The sequence below is a fragment of the Argiope bruennichi genome, chromosome 11 (assembly GCF_947563725.1).
Source record: "Argiope bruennichi chromosome 11, qqArgBrue1.1, whole genome shotgun sequence".
Taxonomy (NCBI): domain Eukaryota; kingdom Metazoa; phylum Arthropoda; class Arachnida; order Araneae; family Araneidae; genus Argiope; species Argiope bruennichi.
In genome coordinates this window covers 11885201-11904463 of record NC_079161.1, presented here as the reverse complement: position 1 = coordinate 11904463, position 19263 = coordinate 11885201, and the positions used below count along the sequence as shown (strand labels likewise).

At 29.4% G+C, this 19263-nt stretch overlaps 2 protein-coding genes across 2 annotated transcripts in view; one reads left to right on the top strand and one right to left on the bottom strand.

Annotated features, from left to right (window-relative positions):
* Window positions 1–1119: 1119 nt before the first annotated feature.
* Window positions 1120–10252, bottom strand: LOC129957103 (alpha-1,3/1,6-mannosyltransferase ALG2-like). The gene is made up of 3 exons (XM_056069249.1): window positions 9611–10252; window positions 7245–7442; window positions 1120–1873 (listed from the first exon to the last, which is right to left on the bottom strand). Exons 1-3 carry the CDS (start codon window positions 10101–10103, stop codon window positions 1368–1370), a joined length of 1197 nt encoding a protein of 398 aa, XP_055925224.1. The 5' UTR covers window positions 10104–10252; the 3' UTR covers window positions 1120–1367.
* Window positions 10253–10635: 383 nt separating this feature from the next.
* LOC129956977 (E3 ubiquitin-protein ligase listerin-like) overlaps window positions 10636–19263 on the top strand; it is a 64376-nt gene continuing 55748 nt past the window's right edge. Inside the window, exons 1-5 of the mRNA XM_056069058.1 lie at window positions 10636–10811; window positions 12342–12554; window positions 13663–13761; window positions 16259–16489; window positions 17813–17865. Coding sequence (XP_055925033.1) covers window positions 10767–10811; window positions 12342–12554; window positions 13663–13761; window positions 16259–16489; window positions 17813–17865 — 641 coding nt within the window. The 5' untranslated portion in view covers window positions 10636–10766. The remainder of the gene's footprint in view (window positions 10812–12341; window positions 12555–13662; window positions 13762–16258; window positions 16490–17812; window positions 17866–19263) is intronic.

Here is a 19263-nt window from a genome sequence, read left to right as displayed (position 1 = left end):
TATAAGTATTTTATTGATTTTTTGAATTTTGGTCTGAACGCAACTAATTTCTATCGGTAAAGACACCCCTTGTTGTAATGTATTAGATCAGTTAGGCTGAAATTTGTTAAATATATAAGATTACCAAATTATTTTAACTTTTTCATTAAATTAGATCGATTTTTTTTAAACAAAAACACCAAAATTTGACAAAGCGTCATGTTTGTATCCAAACTAAAAATTCCTTATCTTGTAATCTGGAAGTTGTTACTAGTTAAATCTGTGAAGTGGTTCGGGTAGTGGGTGTGAGTCGGAATTATAAATTCTTTGGTTCGAATTCCATTTGAATCTTTGCCATTTTATTATTATTATTATTTTCGTTAAAGATCAATGTTGGTTTGGGTACTACGAGATGTTCCGAAAATTAAAAATTTTGCTGTCTTGCAGTCTGAAAATCTATTGGGCTGAAACTTGCTACGTATGATATATTTTAATATATCATACGTATATCTATATTCTTTCAAAACTTCCCACTAAGCATACAAAAAAAAAAAAAGAGGTAATTGTGAGTTATCGTACGGTTTCGATATCCTTCATATTTCTGGAGGGCTCAAATTGAGCACTTATAACTGTGTTGAATTTAAACTTTCAACTGTTTTTTTTTATTATTATTATTTGCGATGAGCAACAAAGTTGCACTTTGTTTTGTTTCTTTCAACAGACCTGCAAAGTTGGATTTCCACTTATAATCACCCTGTAAATAAGGAAAAACATTTTTAAAAGATCAATTAACTTATCTTAAATCGAAATTTATGAAATCCCCTCCACCCCATTCATTAGCTAAAATGGAACTCGTACTACAAATAATTGTGACTAAAGGAAGGTTCATTTATTCTTATCAAATATCAAGAAAACAATAAATAAAAGAACTCAAATAAGAAATGACTTGTCACGAATGTTAAATATTATCACAATTTGAACAATATTTTTAAAAAAAACCACTTTAATATTATTACTGATTTTGAATTAACATTCAAATATTTATTTTAATCATTATTTGCAATAATATATTGAAGAATATCTTTTAGTTTGACATTGTACAATATGTCACAACTTTATGGTCCCTTTGGAATTACAAAATGACGTTTCAACATGATATATTTTCACTTACAAAAATTAGAACAGAGAATCAATTTACCATCGACAAACAAAATGAATTTTTAAACATACAACAAAGAATTCCAGTTTAAATAAATATGCAAAGTAACATATAAATCGAAATTAAACAAGCTGGTCCTCCTTTTCCGATTAAATCTGAGTCACTGTAATAAATAAAGCTGCAAGAGTAAAAAAATAAATTTTGTCTCATAAAAATATGTCGATGTTATTTAAGAAATTTCTTCAATTATCGTCTTCAGTTTTAAAGCAAAACTTTGGAAAGAGAAATTACGTTTCACGTGTTCTGAAGCAGCGGCGCCCAGCTCTCGAGCCAAGCTGCGGTCTCTTGTCAGCAGAGCCATTTTCGATGCAAAAAATTCAGGAGTGGCATCACAGAGGAATCCGGTTTGTTCGTGCAGCACGGTCTCCAGGGGCCCTCCACTGCTGCAAGCAAGCACAGGACGCCCTAATAACATTGCTTCTAACGGAACAATTCCAAAATGTTCATTCGATGGAGTGTACAGGACCGCAGTACAGCTATGGAACAGCACCCTCTTGGCATCGTCACTTGGAGATTTGAGAAAAGACACAGATTCTCCCAAGTCCAAATTCTGAACATGACTCTGCAGTTCCTCGTAGTGTTCTGTGTTTTCTCTCACGCGGTCGTCGTATCCACCGGCGATGATAAGGTGAACTTTCGAAAACTCTTTAGGATCCAGCATTCTTTTTAACTTGTCTGCAAAAGAAAGGTACTATAAAGTATCAGAAGTTACACGAATCATAAAAATTTGCAACAAAATGATGCAAGCTACTCAAAATGGGTAATAACATTAAAAAGTCGTGTTTTTTATTTTGTTCACTTTCATTTATTTATTTCGCGAAAATACGTTCTATAGACGTAAAACATATTTTAACAGTTGCGTGGCCAAATAGAAGAAGCTCTTGAAATTTTAACTTCACTTTCTTCCATCACGGGAGGCATATTATGTACAAGAAGCGATGATAAAACTGACGTCCATTTACATCGCGATGCAAGTATAAAAAGAGAAAGAACTCCCCTTCCCCGATCATTTTACCATGAGACCCTGACAGGGATTTCTTTGACACATGTCGATGTTGGCAAGGAAATTTTAAGTAAGAAAGATTGGTCCAAGAAGAATTTCCTGATCCAATTCCACAAGATGGAATTGGATCAGGAAATAAGAGAACATTTTAGAATGAATTTAATTTGGGCTAAATTAAGATACAAATTGGGAAATGAATCAATATTTTAATTAGATTTTCAAATATCATTACAAATATATATTCTTAAAGTTTGAAAAATTTTCTTTATAAAACTATTTGAATTTCGTTTTTAAGTCCATTTTTTGGGAAGAAGTGTACATTTTTATATTTGCATTAATATACATGTTACTGCTACTTCCCATTTTTAATTGCTATTTTCTCAAACTATATTCTTAGGTAGAATTTTTTTTTACAAAACGCCTCACAAATTAAAATCTAATGCATATTTTTTGTTCAAATTTGATATCATAAATTCTCAACATATTCTACAGTTCTTAAACTAGAGAACAATCTATTCATTAAGAAATATTCTATAATTGTTTTAATGCTTCACAATACGAAAAAAATTGAAAATTTCATATTATTGATTAGTTGAACCCCAATATTTAAAGAGTACATAGAAATACAGATTTTGTTCAAAAACAAGTAATATATTTCTTAAGTTGTATGTTAAATTTTGAGCAAATCATTTGGTAAGCTGCTAAACTAAAAGATTTTTCAGTTATAGCTCTTTTTAAGGGGGAAAAAAAATCTCATTGCTTAATTTTTAAAAATACTTCGTCAATTAACTAATATATTTTGTTAACATAGGTTTTTTTTCAATCTTTTCTAAGTAAAAATTCATTAAATTAGAGAGATATTGACGGGGGTAAAAACGAGAATCGCTATATTATACGGTGAAGGAGTAGCTGAAATTAAATAGTCCGATAACGGTTTCGTCTCTAGAAACGAGACATGCATATTGTTACAAATCTGTAATTTTGCTACCCGGCACGAATAGTATAACCGTAAGAAAGACCGTTGTACGATCTGTCTTGTGCATGCTGAGTGGGTTCCGCGTCAATAATCTCGGAGCTTGGCGACAAATTTGGCGAGCATTTGGCGGCTTGGCGATGAATTTGGCGATAAAATGGATTATACTGGAAAGTTCGAGAAGTTTCACGATCCATCCAGTAGGAACCAAGATACACTCAGATACGCACTGATTGGTCTGGAAGATTCTAGCCCCGCCTCCCGGAACTATAAAAGACAGGCACTCTGAAGTTGCATTGAAGTTGTGTGGATCGTCAGAAGTCGTATGTGAGAGAAGTCGTAGTCACCGACAAGTAAAAGATTTTAGAGGATTAAACAGGCAAGCTGCTGAACTATAGCGATAAATGCTTTACGTTGTTGCGATTGATTAGCGGTATTTGTAGAAGAAAGATTTTGTAACAATATATAATTAAGCTTCTGTCAAAGTCTCCAGAAATTGATTTGCAATGTATGTTTCTTTAAAGCAATGAAAAAAAAAATGTAACAAAAGCAAATGAGTATGTATATATTCTTCATGCAGTAATAAGATGTTTACAAGCACAATTATCTGAATGCAGTTTGGTAACTTATTGTGTTCTCTCATTTTTTCAATAGTTTCTCGATTACAAAGTACATAAAGAGAGTGTATTGCAAGCGTCAAAAAATTCGACTACGATCTCCACAACATTCTGAATAAAAAAAAGAAGAAAAATTGGAACTATGTGAACCTTCCAGTGGAAACGATAGTTCAAAAGCGCTTTGAAGCTAAACGGACGAAAATTCGTAAGTGCACTATATTTGTTAGATATCTATCAAATGTTGAACAAAATCCATTCATAAAATGTTTTTTCTGGCAGGCTGTCTAGGTTCTACAAAACGCAAAGACGTAAAAAGAAAATTTGGTAATAGTTTTAGCATCTCAAGTACAAAATCTACATCGATTGACATTCCTTCAATTTGTATATTCGTATGCAAATGCGGTGACTCAAAGACGCACTAAGCTAGATATATGGCATTTGGCATGCCATTTTGTTACTTAAATTGCAACTCTATATCAAATCGATGGCTTCAAACAGCCGAAAACCAATGAGAATGATCTCTTCAAGATTCTCCGGCATATTCTCTAATAAAGGTGTTATGCACCTCCATCCCCCCCCGCATAAAATTATAAACCTTGAGCAATACTATGAACGCCACGAAATTTTTATTTTCAATTCCACACATGAGAGATCTGTCCTTTGTAGTAAAGAATACCAGTACTTGTGTATTAACTGCATCTCACTGAAGAATAATGGTAATGTAACATTCCCTGTTTCCCAGTACTAATAAGACATTTACAGCCAGCTGTGTCGTCGCTGTTATTTACTAAACTCCTCGAGATAGTCAGATGGTGGATCTTTTCACCTGGGTGGTTCTTTCATCTGTTCATTAGCGACTACAATGAAAGACCACATATGGAATTCCTCGTCCCAGAGGTATTGATAGTACCTTCAAAGAGAAAGCGGTGCCCAAATATCTGGATGCTAGATGTTTCTCTTTGTGAAAGGGCCTTCCCATGACCCACTGGCGCCGCTGAGTGACATATGGCTGAACCCCGACTGGCCGAAGGAGAGCTCAAATGACCAATGTAAATTAAGAGGTGGAGATTGTCGCCGAAATAAAGTGCGGAGATTTTTTTTTTTTTAAGGGAGAGGAGAAACGAATTGCAGGCGGACTGTTGGACTACGCCCACGAGTTCGGAGTCTGAGAACCAACTGAGTTTGACTGTTGGCTTCGACTTTGACTGTTGTATCTCCTACTAAAGGTGTAAATAACTATTTATTTAACCAAGATTAAAACAAGTTGTTCTTAGTATATATAGGGCTGTAAAATAAAGAATTGTCTAGAAATTCTGTTTCGTTATTTGATCAGTCTAGATCAAGACATTACAGTAACGAAAGAGTCAATTAAATTGCAATCTTCGGTGGATTTTTTACATTTTTTTCAAAATGTATTACTGCTTCACCATTAACTAAAACCAAATTTCGAAACGCAACTGTATCCATAAGATCGTATAACCAGTTTAATTTACTTAAGTCATTGAGTTTTTCAGTTACGGCGTTTACATACTTGAAAAATTGACCTACTTGACCTACAGACGGTTACATACTTGACCTACAGACGGTTACCCCTTAGTCAGATTTGGATTAAAATTTCTATACTTTAGATACTTAACCTATGTATCAAATTTCATCTGTCTACTTATTGTAGATTTTCATGTTCACTTGCACTCGGACAACCAGCCAGACAAACTTCCCTATGAATGGGTTTTGCTTAAAATTCTATAAAGCGGTGTCAAGATCGTGCACCAAAATTCATCCGGTTCATTCAAAGTGCTTTAGATTTATCATGTTTACAGACAAACCGACATCATTCAAAAATGTGTTTTTATGATTCAAGAGTGGCTTAAAATATAGATTCGTCAAATTCTCGTAATCAATTTTTTTAATGATTTCAATACTTTCTTTTTATATACTTCGTGTGCGGGAAAATAAAATAGCATCCAAAATACATACTCGGTATTCTTCACTATATTACGAAGCCCGAAACGCTCAAGTAAGCTAATAAAATTAGGAGAAATAGGGATAAATACGTAGCATTAAAAAAAATACTAAATGAATATATGATAACTAAAAGCCAAATAAATTTTGAATATGAAAAGTAAAATTATTTTTTGATGTACTTTAATTTCAAGAAGCCCGCAGCAGATATAATTCAGCTTTCATTTATTATTAACTAGCCGCCTTTGGCGACCAGCTGGTTTGAAAATCTTAATGTCCGTTTAAATTTTAATAATTAAATATTTTACGCAATTCCTACTTTAATAGATTCTTCATCAAAATATTTTAAAACTTCAAATTTTGATAGTCATATAATTCACTCATAATATTATAAAGGCCTTCAGTCATAACGTAATATGAATCTCTCTAAGTTTCTGTTTGCTCCCGTAGAATTTATGCTTTAAATTAAAGTGGAAAGAATGAATCTGCAATTAATATAATAATATTTTTTACTAAAACAAAGCATTTTTTGATATATATCATTACTGGTAACAGAGTCACTGAGCGTTTAAACTTTATGGGCACTAAAGAATATCTTTCTTAATTTATGTAATATCTCAAGAATTTGTCAACAAAATTTTCTCAGATTCATCATGAACGGATCGATTCATTAACAGTGTTTAATTTTAAATGCATCAAACACTAAGAAAATAAAATGAATTGTTTAAAATAATCTGTAGAAAACAGGTTTAAAAAAAACTACTTAAAAAACGATGTACTTAAAACTATAAGCATATGCAAAAACTATATAACTAATATAAATACAATTTAATTACAAAAGCATGCAACTAACCTAAAAATAATTTAAATCAAGAATCATCCGTTGATAATATTGTCAACAATCAGAACACAATCAGAATTTCCAACGCCAGTTACGGTAACGCAAATGCGTGAATTTTTCTACGCCAGTTGGGGTAACGCTATGCAGATTAGACATTTTTAATTTCCTTTATTCTGTGCTATTTTAATTCAAAAGTACTTCAGAATGAATCTGAAAGATCGATTCATTAACACTGTTTAATTTTAAATGCAGCAAACATTAAGAAAATAAACAGAATCGTTTGAAATAATCGGCCGAAAAATGTTAACCCTAGCCTCATTACTGTTGGAAGAAAAAAAAAACTGAAGCCTTACTCATTTGGCGGTGGAGAAAAATGGAAGATTTTTTTGGCGGGAAAGTTAGTTTTTAATTAATAATTAAAATTTTAATTAAAAATTCAAAAAAGGGACCAGGTGCACATTTCTGACCTCTAATGTATACATGTACCAAATTTGGTAGCTGTAGGTTAAATGGCCTGGCCTGTAGGGCGCCAACACACACACACTCACATTGAGCTTTATATAAGTACAGATAAAAAAAATGAATTGAAAGGGATATAACAAAGGCAGCAATTAATGAAATGTTACCAATTAAAGGAAAACAATTCTTACCAAGAGCATCAATTGCAAGGATAATATTTTTCTTTCTTTCATATCGATTTAATGACAGAAAAATAGTAGTTGCTTGTGTCTTAACTCCAAGATTTGTGTCTGGAAGTGGACGAAGTAGAGAACTAGTATTGATAGTAGGGTATACAACTTTCAAATCCATTTCCTTCAAGCTTTTAAATGTATCTTTGAAAACTTGAGCTAAAATATAAATAAATAAATGAATAAATATCTTGCAGTCAAATAGAAGTCACAATGTTATATGGGAAAATTATTATTGAAACAGATATTCCACAGAGTGATAACTTTTTCTAATATTTATCAAGTTTTACAAGTTTGGTTTTAAAATAAAAAGAAATTATTTCAACTCAAAGAAAACCTGATTGTGTCTGATGTCTACTAAGTTGGCTATTTTCCCAAGCACTAAAATCTCACAGCCAAGGGACTCGAGACTTTCAGTTCCTGGAGTTAAGGTCTGAAAGCATATTTCAAAAATCATAGCAAAGTCATGAAAAATCCACAATCCATGCTCATGATTGTAATGTTCATGAGCAATAGTGCAGGTGTGTGATTGTAGATAAAACAACTAATCTAAGAATGGTAAGGGCCTGGACAGCTTGGTTGGGTTGTGAGTTCGAACCCCACCGGCCGAAGACTCTCCGTGTGTGTGATGGCTGGCGCACATATAAATCTGTCATGATCACAACATCTTCATGTCGAGAGTAATACCACTGGGGGTACTGGATCAAAGGTGATCGTTCTCTGATTCAGGTCTAAATTACGATCTGTGAATGAAATGCATGAATGAAGTCCGCTCCGTAAAAGGGGCTGTGACGCATGGAGTAGCTAAGTCGTTCTCTTGGCCCTAGATGGCACTACTGAAAAAACAAGAGGTGCACCCTTGGCTTAAAACCACAAATGACTTATTAAAAGTCAGTCGGCTTGTCTTGACAACAGCCATTAGAAACAAGAATGGTGAGTGAGAACATCTTTTCAGCTGTCACGTTATTGAATTCTAAATGTAAAATATATGCCTTAAAGGAAAAGTTGCCAATATTATGAAATGCCTTAGCCTCATAATTTTAACAACATTAAAAAGAAGCAAGAAAAGGAATTAAACTATGTACCAAGGAAAACAAATTAGAAACATTTTATTCTGTCCTACTTTTAAATATACAATGTAAAGTTTTAAAATTTCTAACATTGTTTCAAATTTTCTTACAATTTAAAACCAAAAATTATTATCAAAATATAGTTTGCTGAAGAATACCTCGCTTAAAATTTACTGAAATTTAAATGAAAATTTGGAGATCTTGTACATGTTTCTAAAAAAAATCTAAACCTTGGAGAATGGTTAAAGAATTTTGCTGCAGTAGAGGCAGGAAAGGGGGGGGGGGGGGCGAAATGCATATTATAATAAATTATAAGTGATAAAATATCTAGAATCTTATCTTAGGATAAATGTGCTTCATCCAGTGATAGTTAATTCATGTACTTCGATTTGTCATTTTCCAGATATAAATAATACCCTCAATAATTGTTAAATAATATAACAAAAAATTCTTTAGAATGCAAATAAAAAATGGATCTGCGATAGAGCAATTGATTTGATATGAAAGTTTTCAGAAGATAATCATTCACACTTGCTTTCTTCCCAGTTACTTTAAATTAAGGAATAATTCAAAGAAACTTGAAAAAAATAATAGCATCACTTTCATCAAAATAAACTTTTATCGAGTTTTTTGGATATGTACATATAATACATTTTATTTTTCATGTATATGTAAGGTAAGTGTGTATGTGGAGATAAGTGATCATTCTCAAAATTGAAATTAATAAAACCCCTACTAGTGAAGAAGTATAGGACAGAAAAAGCTTGCCAACCTAGCTTTGCTCTCAATTGAGAATAATAGAGCACAAGAAATTAATTTGATAAAATTATTAAGGAGTATGCTTCATAAAGACTTTTTAAGAGCAGCTTTAAAAAAAATCTAAGTGTATAAATCAAGTATAGTGAATAATTTACTAGTACACATTTTTCCTGAATTATGTAGCATACATTTCATATTTATTATATTCTGTATGGCATCAAATGGCTTTGGATAATATATTCTTTTAGAATTATTAGAAATTTTTGTAAAATTAAAAAAAAAATCACACAAACATCAACAAAATATTTATTTTTTAAAAATTCTGTTTATTCAATTTTAAAAAGAAAGTCAGTTGTATCTAAAAGTAGTTGCACATTAAAGAATGTTTAGGTGTACCAAAACTATCAAATCTGGTGTTATTTATATTTACCATGAAACTGAATTGACTCTCAATATATTTCAAAATTAATGATAGATTCTTATCGAGAAGTCTTTTACCTGTAAAATTGCTATTAACTAAAACAATATCTGCCATTCCTGTTGTCTTCTCCTCCAACCAATCCAAAGGTAGTCGGTAAATTCTTTTCAACCAGTGCTTTCTCTCAGTCAAAAGTTGATCAGGAAAATGACAATAAAATATGACTTTAGCACCTTTCATTTTCAAAAAAGGTACACAGATCGAAACCTGATCACAGATATACAAGTTTGGCTTATAATCGCTGAAAAACACAAGAAAAATAGCAGCATATATCATTCGTATATATGCACATAGCGCTATAAATCTGCCACAAATAGTCCTCGGAAGCCAATCTCCTATAACCACGGTATCTAATGAACCATCTTTAGTTTCAGAAAAACAGTGAGCGGGATCATGATGATTAGTGAAAATACTAATTTCGTGTCCATCTGATTTTAATGCGAGAGCAACATCAACTATCAAACGTTCCGCACCACCGATTCCAAGATCAGGATGCAAAATAGCTATTTTCATTTTGTCTGCTTTCTAATCGCCTTAGTACAACATGGGAAATAATATATTTCTTGATAAGCAAAGTCTAGAGGAAAGGAAATCAATGCATGATATTAAAATAACATCATAACAGATACCGGTCAGCTTTGGAATATCTCACAACTCATATCGTGACGTATGTTTACAAAACAAAACTAAATAAGATGTTGCCACTCAAAGCAGTTCAAAACACTTATTTAAGAGAAAGAAATGAATAACTTAAAATTGCAAAATAATTTTATCAATAAATTTAAAAGATTATTATATTTTACTTATTTCCATTTTAATAAAATGTTATTGCATGAAATTGTAGTGAATGTTTTGTAATTATTATAAATGAAAAACATCTAAATTTTCTTTTACTAGCATTTGTCTTTGCTAAAACCCGTTTATAATTAGATTTGTCTTTCCATAAAGTTCAAATTATGTTAAATTTATTTCAGTAAATTGTTGTCTTCATTTATCTTTTCCATGTGTGACGTAACATAGAAAGTTCAAAACAAACTAAAGTATGTTTACTTCTTTTTCTGCCACCTCTTGAGTGAAGCGGTAACATCTAGGATCTAGGTAGAACTGGGATCAGAAAATACTGATTTCTTTGAATTGTGTAACATAAAATTAACTATTGGAGAAATTTTCTTTGAAATGGGAAAAACTAATAAAGCAAATAGAACGAAAGGCAATACTCGAGTAAGTAAATTTGTTGTATCTATATTTCACACCTTATATGTTAACATATGATCATTTTCTATGATCTTATATGTGGTTGTGTTCAAGTTAGTAATTGTGTTTTGATTATGTATTTACCCGTTTGAATTGTAACATATGATATCTTTTTCAAATTATATTGCGTGAATATAAAATGCAATCTGAACTGTTAAACTGTATCTGTTTTAATGATTCTGTTCAAATACAGTAAAATCTGTCAGGGCTTCAGAACAATTATTGATCTAAGGAGTATGTTAAATTCAAGAATCAATCTTTTCTCTTGTGAGTAGTATATATATACTGGTTTTTTTTTTTTTTTAAATCAGCCCACAAGTAGATGCAAATGCTATATTACTAAAACATTAGAATTTTGCCTTCTTACATTCCTGATCTATTAGGTCTTTAATCATCTGAGATATTGCATCACTCATTTTTTCCAATAATAGTTAGCATGATGAATAAGTTTTTCAATACGAAATCTATTTTAATGGAATTTGACTTTACATTGTCATAATTTAAAACGAAGAACTTCTTTGCATACAGTAAATCTTAAATTTCTGATTTAATCATGGAAACTTCTCTGTATCACCGTAAGCTATAAATATTTGTTTGTTTGTTCAAGTTTTTTCATTTGATATCGCATTACCATTTGTTTACTTACTTATAACAAGTTTCAGTTGTGTGAAAAGTTTCTCAGCTAAAGGTGTTCCTATATTTCTTCTCAAACTTGAAGTCAAATAACACTTTACAATTGTGAAAAATTTGCACATCATACTTTTGTTCTTGAGAAATTAATGTTACTTTATAATTTTATATGCTTAAAAGGTATGTGTATTTCGATTGATTTCAAGATACTTGCCATTAGTATAAGTATTGATGTAAAATTGTACGTGTTATTGGTGCTACAGTAAATAAAACATGTATCTAGTGTGAAGTAAAGAAAGATTGCATGCTTCATCAAGCATTTAGACTGCAATTGAAGCTATAGAAATGTACTAAATAATGTTCTGATATAGTTAAATTAGAAAAAAAAATTAGTTTTTATATAAAACTGTACATTGTTCAAAGAATTTAAAATGAGATGAATCCCATTAACTCTATTTAGTGCTAAGATAGTGCTTCATTTATTACCATATTCATTGTAACATTAAATCATCATAAAAAGGGTTTTTGCAAATAAGTGTTTAAGTAATATTTTACATTATGGCATCAATGTTTTGCATTTTTATTTCATATGCATCATCTTTAGCTTAATTCTTTTGAAAGATTCACATCTCACAATATATATTGTGCTCCTCCCTTCCTCTTTTGAAAGATATATATTGTACCTCCCTTAAGCCTATAGGAGTTACATTGTTAAAGAGCTTTATCAAGTGGCTGTGTATCTAAAACATGATCTTAAACTTACCCCATTAATAGCGTTCCTTTTTTTTTTTTTTTAGTTCAAATGACGCTTTATGGTTATTTTACATCTATATTCATGTATGAGAATTTCTCTCTTTCCAAATTTAGCCATCAAGTAGTGGCCACAGTGCTGAGCTTCTTGGAGTGAGTGGACAAGCTCTAACTGGATTCATCGGTTTTGATGCTCTTGATAAAGACACTGCCAGTTATGTTCCTGTTACTGGCCAGCATGCGGCAGAAGCTGCAGACAGCTCTGTTGATTCTGATTTTCGAATGGTTATGAGAAAAATGTTGAAAAGGGATGCAGTAACAAGGCTAAAAGTATAATAAAGTTGTTTTTTTTTTAATAACTAATATTGTTGTTTGATAACTTATGGTTAAATGGAAATATAAAAATTAGTATTAATATCTAAAAGTTGAAATGATTAAATTGAATAAAAGCATGAATACATATATGTAATCATATTTTTAAATATAATTTAAACTTAATTAATTTCCTAATTTTTATCTTAATTTAACCCATATTAACTTCACTCTATTTCCTGGTTCAATTCCACCTTTTTTATTTAATTAAGGCTACAAACGCTCTGTAAAACTGCTTTAATCAGCATTTTCACACACTCCGAAGGGAATCTGTCATGCTAAGCAAGGTCGTTTAAAAGATACCCATATTTCCCTTTCCTATGTCTACACGTGTCAAAAAGTCCTATCAGAATCTCATAATATAAAGTCACTGGGAAAAAATATTTAAGTCTCTTCAGTTCTTTTGCTCTTCTCTTGTGTTGTGGATTGATGTATTTAGTTACTTCTTTCTAATACATGCCTCCCGGGATGGAATAAATCAAAAGTTTTAAAATTTCAAAATGTCTTTGCTCTTCGGGCACGAATCTGCTTAAAAAATATATTTTTGCATTATGTATTTTTATCTGTGCTACTGTAAATGACACTTCTTTTTCTCTTTTGATCATTCAATAACAATTATTTATTTTAATGATATCTAAAGATGTTTACTTAAAATAAGATTGTCTTCGCTTAAATAATAACATTAAAAAAAAACTACAAATAAGAGTATGATACCATATGGAAATAATTTGTTTCATTTTATATCTATTTATACCTTATTAGATTACTTGTATCAGTATATTCCTAGAAGGAAAGAGTGTGCTGTAATGCACTCTAACGTCTTTTAGTTTTGGTGATGAGTTCTGATTCACCCAAACTATTTTAAATAATACACATAATGATTATAAGTTATAAGTATTTATGTATTAAAGTTTTTTATTTATACAAATTTAAAAATAAATACCATTCTGTTATTTTATCAGTCAAAATTTATATTATTTAATTTAATATTTTATTTAATAATTTTTAATGTGCTTATTAAATTTAATATTGTATTTAATAACTTTTTATATCCTTTGTTTTGAAGGCTGTTCAAGAATTTGGAGAACACTGTATTGAAAAAGAAGTAGATGTTGTGAAAAATGTACTGCCCTTCTGGCCAAGATTGTTTAATAAATTGGCATTGGTTAGAATAATTCATCTTAATATGTCATTTTTAATTTTTAAAAACTCTTTATTTTTAATATTTTTTAACTTTCATAATTTTTTTCATGTTTTAAAATGTAAATATCTAATGCACAGAGGTAGATTATTGCTTGCTTATGTATAGATTTGTTACACTAAATGATAAAGCTTGCTATTTCTCTATTTGCTTTATTCTGAGAGGTTTCATGTTGATAGTAGTGTCATCTACCTACATATGCCTGCCTTTCCTTAAATATGTGTTAACAATTCTTATAAACACATGATTATTTTAAAGATGTAGGATAAACTTTGAGGATAGGTTAAATATTTTGAATCAAGTAATTTTTACTCTACAATATGGGATTTCAAACACAAAAAGGAACTATCAAGTATATCCTTTTACCAATAAATCAAGGAAAACAGAAGGATTTGCTATACAAAGTTTGCAACAAAAGTATAATGGAATAATAATTTATTATAAAATAGCATAGTTTCATGAATAACAAAACAAATGAAATATCCATTGTTTTGGACTAAGTCTGTTTAACAATTATTTTATACACTTTCTAAGTTTATACTTCAATTTACTTGCCATTATAGCTGTTATGTTGTATAAGGCTTGTAATGGTTTATTTATGCAATTATTTTACTGTGCTGATGCTAACTTGTATTTCATTACACTGTATTACATACTCTTTCTTACATTTCAGTTTATTTTACTGATTTCATTGGCAAAGAGCCCCCAATTGTAATTGTCTTAAGTATTGCAACTCCAAATTCTGTTATAAAAATGAAATGATCTCTTATAAATTTGTCCAGTGATTTTATAATCACTCTGTATAGCTGCATAATTTTCTAGAAAGTGGTGTAATTTCAGGTTGAAAATGGGCTTATTTTTTGTAAATTACATTTTCACAGATTTATTTTCTGTAAGAATTTTTATGTAATAACTTGGTTTAATTTCAGCTTGTTTACTTTTGTAATATCTTCTTGTAAATGATTTGGTCTAATGACAGTTACTATTATTATTTTAACATAAACATTTGCATCTGCTTTATCAAATCTAAAAAATATATATTTATATATTGAAACCAAAGATAATGGCATCTGACTACACCACATAAACAGCAAATATTTTAGAATATTTTGTATCTACATTTAAAAATTAGAACAATTGTTATCTTTATTTAACATTTAAAATTTTCAATGATATAGCTGACTTGATTAATATCAATCAAGAACATGATGTTCCATCGTAAAGCATGATGAAATTAAACTGAAACAATGTATTTTATAACAAAATAGATTACAAATTTAGCGTTTATTTATTCAAAGAAATGTGGCAACTGAACAAAAAATACATGTAATCTTAAAATGTTGTGTACTTTTTAGAAATTTTAATTCATGGAAAAAAATGTAGAAATTATTGTGATAAAAAAATGTTGTGGGCAAGAAAAGGGGGGGGGAATCAAATTTTAAACTATTATTCAAATTTTTATACTCATCAATTTTTGATTTAAGTTTTATTTTCCCTGATATAAATACACATCCGAAAATAAATATTTTCTTGATATAAATATGCATATGTGATTCAAAAATTCTGGTATAAATATGTTGCATTGTTCTTAAAAAATGGCAGGAAATCTATCTTACTTTGGAAAAAGATAAGTTCAAAGTAATAATAGTTTCATGATTAGCATTTTATTGGGAGAAAAACTTCCTATAATAACTAACTAACTGAAGGAACTTTCTGTAATATAAAGAAATATTTAATGTTTGTGAAGGAAAGAAAGAGGGGGAAGGTAAGATTTAGCTGTCTTTGATCTTTTTCCAAGTTTAATTCGCAAACAGTTTTGCTGTGACAAAGCCTTTCTTTTAGTTAAAATAAATATCAGCAGTAATATATTATTACACTTTTTATAAAAACCCTACTGTCTAATTGTTAAGTATTTAGCTTTGTTTTCATAGTGTCTAAAATACTTATATTTACATACTGTTTTAAATTCTATTCACTAAAGAAATGTGACAATTATCATAATGTTTCTCTAATGCTATATAATAATTATAGTCTCTTCTTAATCTTTCTGGTGCAAGCAAAGCAACGGGGGGGGGGGGGGAGAGAAGAAGAAAAGAAAAATAAATTTCAGGACCTAAAGAATTTTATTTCAGGGGATTTTAAGGTGTTTTTTTTATGTGCATTCTAAGAATAACTATGTTTATTAAGTTTCATTATATAAAACGTTCTGATATATTTAGTGTAGCATTGTAATATTTATTAACAAAATCTTTTTTAATATTTCTATTAAACTGATTATCTTCATCCAATGTAATAATACTGCATTTCTGTATAAGCTGTCTAAAGATGTATCCGTGTTTTATATGTCAAAAATTAGTTATTTTCAAGTACCTTCTATCCCTGTAGTCGAGTATAATTTTTTAGGCATTTTATAGAAACCTTTCTCCAAACATATATCTCACAAATGTTATTCATATCATAGGATTCTGATAGGCGTATCAGAGAAGCCACACATCAAGCAAATGGTAAACTTTTATCCAAAGTGAAACGTGAAATGGCTCCGTATCTCAAGAATATCATGGGAGTGTGGTTGCTAGGGCAGTGTGATTTGTATGCACCTTCATCCAGTGCAGCTCAAGCTGTTTTTTCTACAACATTTCCTACAAACAAACAATCAGAAGCTGTCCTCTTTTGTAAAAATGAAATATTTTTGGTAACTTTCTATTCCTCATTTTTCTTGGTACAAGTTTCATTTTATTTTACTATGATTTATGAGCATTGTTATTCTGTATATTTCACACTTATAACTTAGGAAATCTTTTTTATTATGTTTGTATTAAAGCTTTTAATTAATAGATATTTTATATATAAAATATATTAATCACCATGCAATAGTGACTCACAGAGGCAGAAACAATATATATATATATATATATATATATAAAATGTAATGATATTTTAACTCTAATTTCAATTTAATTAATTTTCAAGATTTTATCTTAATTTAGACCATAGTAAGTTCATTCTCTTATTTCGTGATCCAATTCCACTTTCTCTTCTTAATTAATTCAAGAAAAGCTTTATTAAATTGCTGAATCGGCTAAACGCCGATACTTTCACACGCTCGGCGTGAAGGGGTAAAAAATGTCCAATAAGCACATTCTTTCTTAGAAGATCCCTGTGTTTCCCTTACATGTGATTGATATGCGTCAGAAATCCCTATCAGAATCTTATTAATATATTAGCACTATGAAGAAATATTTTCCCTTTCAAAATCTAAGGTTATATAAGGCGAGGGATAATTTATTTCTGCGTTCTTCCCTACTTCTGCTTTTACAACACTTTTTGGCGGACGTGCGATGTCCGCGCCTTCTTGTAAATAATCATGCTTGCCTCCCGGAAAGCCGGAAAGAATAAATCGAACTTTAAAAATTACTAAGTCTCTTTACTGTCTTCAAACTGCATTCTGCTTCACATAAAATAATGTTTTATATATATATATATATATATTACAATATGCAGTTACTTAATATTTTTTCAGTCAGAAGCTTTATTTTTTATTAGTTTTATTTATTTAGAGAAATATAGTTGCTTCCTTTTCATCATGAATTGTTTTATGTTAATATTTATAAATCTGTTTTTCTTTTAGCATGAAGTGTATGAAACTAAACATTATGTGCAATTAAATATATTAATTCTCTTTATTTTGTAGCACATTATTCATTATAATAGTAGTTGTTTTATATATATACAACCTTTGACTTATTTTTGAATAAATATTTATTTTGTTTATACATTAATTACATTCATGCAGAATTATCATGACACAAAGCCTTTTTTTTTTTAAAGTAAAGAAGTAGCTTTTACTAGATAATTTGTCTAAATTTATTTTGGAAAGTGTTGTTGCTACTATGAAGTACACTTTTATTATAATTGCATTGTCAGTGTATTTATACATATATCTGTTAAAAGTTTTCAACTGAATTAAGTAATAAGTATTTTTTTTTTAATTCATAGATTTTATTTTATTTTACAGTACTTTAAAGATAATCTCTTTGAACAGACTGCAAAAACTATGAGTGATCCAAGGTAAAATTGTGTTTCTTTATGTTCTCTTATAATACTATTTTCAACTTGGCCCAAAAGTAAATTAATTAATAAATTTAAATTAATATTCCTAGAATCTCAAGGGATAAATTGTATTGAGTTCAAGGAAATGTATAATTTGGTTTCATTTGTTGCTATATAGAATCCAGATACATTTTAGCAATTTTACTAGTTCATCCTCTTTAATTTCAAAGTCAGTAATATTCAATTTTAATGTTCATAATGATTAAGGGTTTTTGAAGACTGTTTAGTATCAGTAATTTTTATGCTCAAATTCAGTGATTATCATGTGCTTCAAGAATTCTGTATTATGGATTTAAGATGATTTACAATACTCTTCTGGTATTATCTATTGTAGAGAAAAGTTCTGTATTCAACAAATTTTTAACTTTTGGATTTGCCAGATTTTGCAGATGCAGATTAATCACTATTATTATATTTATATTTTTATTAGTGCAAAATCTAAAGTATTTCAGTGTTTCTTTTCTCAATAGCTTGGTAAGTCAATATACATTTTCAAACTCCTAGAAAAATTTCAAATAGCACACACTATACATTGTCCAAAACTCTGTTACCATTTTACAGTTTTTTTTTTCTTTGATTTATTTTTGAACTTAATGCAAAAATTCAATCGTAATATTATTTTTTGATATTTTATTACATTTTAAAACTTTTAATATATATCTAAAAAAATATTTTTGCAAGGTGAATCATTTTCAACTTCTTTCCTTAATGTCAATTTGTAATCAAATTTCTTCTTTACATCTTTTACCACATTCTTTAACATTATCCGGAATTGCAAATTAATAAATATCTGCCATTATTTATGACAAATTTGGAAAATTGATTCAATATTTGCTTTTTTTAAAGAATGGTATTTTAAAAATTCATAATAAATTTTCACAAAAGAAATTTTTCTTTCAGATTCTACGTGTCAATATTCAAAATATTGTTAATATATTTGTTTAGATATGTTGTACTAAGAATGTAGCAAAATTTATTTACATTTTACTTACATAAATAGTATATTTTTCTGTGAAATAAATAAAGTTAAAAGATGAATCATGATAAGAAATAATTTGAATATTTTCTTACTAAGTAGAAATGAAACAATATTTGTAATATTTTTTCATTTAATTAGTTCATGCACTTGCTTCCTGTAAAATATTAATTTAGGATTTTCCTTAAACTTTCATTTCTCTGGAATTTTTATTTATGAAAAGTATTTTTCACATTATTTTTCTTTTCATTTTATATTATTATTAACAAATTAAATTAAATATATGAAACATAAAAATGCAGATAAATAGCCAATAAGAAGAGGGGCTTAGCATTAACTTAAATTTATTTTTTCACGAGAGATTAAAATTTATACATGGG